The sequence below is a fragment of the Centruroides sculpturatus genome, unplaced genomic scaffold, assembly GCF_000671375.1.
Source record: "Centruroides sculpturatus isolate CEXI.00-Female unplaced genomic scaffold, Cexi_2.0 scaffold237, whole genome shotgun sequence".
Classification (NCBI taxonomy): domain Eukaryota; kingdom Metazoa; phylum Arthropoda; class Arachnida; order Scorpiones; family Buthidae; genus Centruroides; species Centruroides sculpturatus.
In genome coordinates this window covers 596827-600764 of record NW_019384532.1, presented here as the reverse complement: position 1 = coordinate 600764, position 3938 = coordinate 596827, and the positions used below count along the sequence as shown (strand labels likewise).

The window sequence follows — 3938 nt, the reverse complement described above, 5'->3', positions numbered from 1 at the left end:
AAATTCTCCGAAAAAGCTGTATTTTCGTGATATATCAAGAAAATTTTTATCTGTATTAATATTTTTTACATTTCGCTTCGAAACACCAAACCATATTTAAACCAATTTTTGCATAAACTATATACTGTGTGTAAAATAAGTATGATTATGATGTTTATTTAATAAATGTTTAGAAAAAAATTAGTTTTAAAATTATCTTTGAATAGCAATTTAGAATTATATCTGTTTAAAACAAAAACTGAAATTCTTCGTATTTTCTGACATAATTACATTTTATTTAAAATTCAATTTATACTGTATTCTAAATTCGAATTATTCGAAATTCGGCTCTTATAATATTGATGAAAAATGAATTCCGAAAGCATAGAACGAGAAAGAATAATGAATATGGATGCAAACTTGCTAGAAAAATTGAAATCCTTGAAAGTTAATGATAAAGAAGGTTTTATATGGAATGTATTGAAAGCCGAATGGATTCCTCAAGAGCAAAGAGATCTTGTGTACTGGAAGGATCCTTACAAAACCGGCATCGTTTTTGGAACGGGATTAGTCCTTCTGCTTTCTTCAACTTATTACTCAATCATAAGTGTAGTTGCGTATGTACTTTTGATCGGTTTGATGATGGGAATCGGATTGAAGATTTTTAAAAATTGTTCGTGTTTAACTCAATTCGGAGAAGATCCATTTGAAAATTATTTTAATACGGATATCATTCTGTCATCCGATCAGATTCATCAATACGTGGATATCTTGTTGGAATATGCGAATGAAGGTTCGAAACATTTGCGGAGACTTTTCTTAATGGAAAGTATGATGGATTCATTCAAATTCGGACTAATCCTCTTTTGCATGACTTACATCGGTTCCTGGTTCAATGGAATGACCCTGATCAACATGGCTTACGTGTCATTCTTTACTGTTCCGAAACTATACGAAACCTATCTGGAGCAAATTTATTCGTATGCCGAAAATTTGCAAAACCATATAAACAATCTCTCTGATTTAATAAAATACAAACTTTTTCAAGAAATCAAAGAAGATTAAAACGTTTAATTTATTGTTATTTTCTTTCTTCATCTAAATTCTTGTAATCCATTTATGGAAAAATTCAAAGTTATCTATTTTTGTTTCTATTGTTTCTTGTTAAAGTAAAGCTATCACAAAAATTTTTTTCTTTCGTGTCTGATTAATTACTGTAAAATTAACCCTTTTACCACCCATCACATTTTGAAGCAGGACCATCGAAATGGAATCAAATCGAACCGATAATATTCTGGTATTCCATGCAAAATGTTTAATTTTAATCTACTTTTGAGGAAAAATAATAATCATGAGTACAAATTGTTCAAAAAAGTATTTGAGGATATTGAATTGAGAAATTGAATGAATTGAGAACAATTAACTAGTCTGCATTAATTAATTAAATATATTAATTTTTAAAGATAAACTTTTCATTTGATTATAATTTTATCAGTTTTTATAAGTTAAACAGACTTTACATAACTTTATTGACACTTTTTTATTTTAGATTATCAAAAATATAATTATGAAATATTTTTAAATAATAAATAATATTGATTTAGGTGTGGTCTTCTGGAAGGAAAATCTTTATTGACAAACAGTGGACTTGTAAGTTATTAAAATGATAGATTCAAGATTTCTGTCAGCTGCGCAACTTTCTGCATATTCCTCATTTAGCAGCACTGCTGGTATACAAGATAGAACAGATGAATGGATCAGTAAAAGAATCATCAAGAGAAAGTAAATTTAAAATTTTCATATTGTGAAATCATTTTGTATCTTAATATATGCATTCTTTTGATTACAGAGAAAACATCAAGCTGTTGGAGCTGGAAAATAGAATCTTTGTAATGTTTTTTAATCAATTGGTTAACAGTTTTGATATTTGTACAATTGATGATTCTGGTTTGCAAATTTTATTTGAAAGTGAAAAGAATCAGAACCTAACTTTTTCAATGTTAAGCAAAGAATATGTATGTATTAAAAGATTATCTAGATTTAATTTAAGTGATACTGAAAAACTAACTAATCAGCAGAAATATACTATAGCTAGAAAAGTGTTAGATAATGTAGAAATCCATAGGAGGATGAACATGAAAAATAGAAATAAGACTTTATTTGAGCTAAAAGTATGTATTTTAAATATTTTGTGTAATTTAGAATATAATTAATTTAAAATAATTTTGAATTTTAAGTTAATTATTTTTGTAAGCAGTATTAATTTTACAATATAATGTAATTTTTATTTATAGTTATAGGATTTTGTGTATGTAATAATTATAAATTTAATAACAAATTTACTTTATGTATATATGTTAACTTCTAACTGTAACTCTTGATCCTTGGTTGTGATTATAACAGTCAATCTTTTATATTTTTGACCATTCTCTTCAACTTTTCATCTGCTCTTTTCTGCTTTTCTACATTTTCTTATAGTTTTAGTTTTAAGAACTCCTTCAAAGATTCCTTCAACACATGTCCAGCGAGACTTATTTTGCTTTTAATTACCTGTCTCAAAATTATTTTCCATTCTCAACATCATTTCATTTGTTATCCTATCATGCTTAATTTTCTTCCTTAGTCAGATGAATATTTGTTTTGAATGAAGGGAATAAATACTTATTAAAATACCTTTTCATTAAATTTATTTTTTGTAAACCTACATTCTTTTTTTCAGACTGAAATTGAAGAACTTGATATGAAAATTACAGAATTAAATAAACAGCAGGCTTGATCAACTTATAAAAAATAAAATTACACAAGAAAAAATTCAGCAATATTTTGAAAAGCAATATAAGAATCAAGTGAGCTTGTTAATTCTTAATCAGATGATATATTAAAATTTTTTAAAATCATATTTTATGTATGAATGACAGATTAGGATATATTATAACATTTTAATAACGTATATGGTATTAATATAATCAAAGATGATGATAGATCATTTAGCTTTTCCACTCTACATATAAGTGGTAAAATATACAAATACAGCTTTTTTGTTAAAAATTATTTATTGTATATGCCAAGGCCAATGCAGTGCTATATGATTCAAGTGCCTTTCATTTTTGTTTCAATAAGCATCAACAGATGAAAGTTGCAGTATGTCCAGAGGCGGTCTGCATGCTAGTTGACCTATGTGTTCAACTGGAATTGCACTTGTAAGATTTTTACAAGTCTTTTGTATATCTCAAAGATTTTTATCAAATATTCATTACACTTTTAATCACAATTATCACTTGCTATAGTTTTGAACAGTAAGAGGTGTGTAATATATCTGTTTGGCTACTGTTGGATTCCTTTTTCATTTGGTATCTGTGGACTAAGTGACAACAAAAATAAAGATATTTGTGTTATGCTGGAATTTATAAATGAAGAGAATAGTCATTTTTTAAGTGAATGATGACTGTGGAATTAAATGTTATTTGCATTTTGTACTATGTGGACAGATCATTTCCAACTTTGTATTTTTTTCTGACTGTTTTTTCTATTGTATTTAGACAAAAATAACTTCTTTGAACAGTTGCCTTACATGTTTCTGAAGAGCTTCATGCTTACAGAAATAAACATTTGCTCTCTATTCGCCATAGATGAACAGTTTCTTCCTTTTCTCCAAAAAATTGATTGTGGCACTTAGATCATTTAGCTTTGCCAGTCTACGTATAACAAAGAATGTTTATGGTAAAATAGTGATGCTAAGTCTGTAGACATGGTCTTACCTCAAGACATCACACTAATATCTTGGTCTTGTCTTGGTCTTACTAGCAGTCATACATTGGCTGCATTCAGCAGACTCAACAGTTGTAACTGAGAAAATCGGTAGCTGTTACATAGCAACTTGGATCTGCTGAATGATGAGTGGCATTGCATTGGAACAAAAAACCTCTTTGGTCAGTTTCAGGTAGCAATAGGTAGTATAA

General features: G+C 27.8%; 1 protein-coding gene across 1 annotated transcript; it reads left to right on the top strand.

Moving 5' to 3' along the window:
• The first annotated feature begins 250 nt into the window (after positions 1 to 250).
• Positions 251 to 1183, top strand: LOC111623072 (reticulon-1-A-like). The gene has a single exon (XM_023365555.1). The coding sequence runs from the start codon at positions 349 to 351 to the stop codon at positions 1042 to 1044; it is 696 nt and encodes a 231-aa protein (XP_023221323.1). The 5' UTR covers positions 251 to 348; the 3' UTR covers positions 1045 to 1183.
• The last annotated feature ends 2755 nt before the right edge of the window (positions 1184 to 3938 follow it).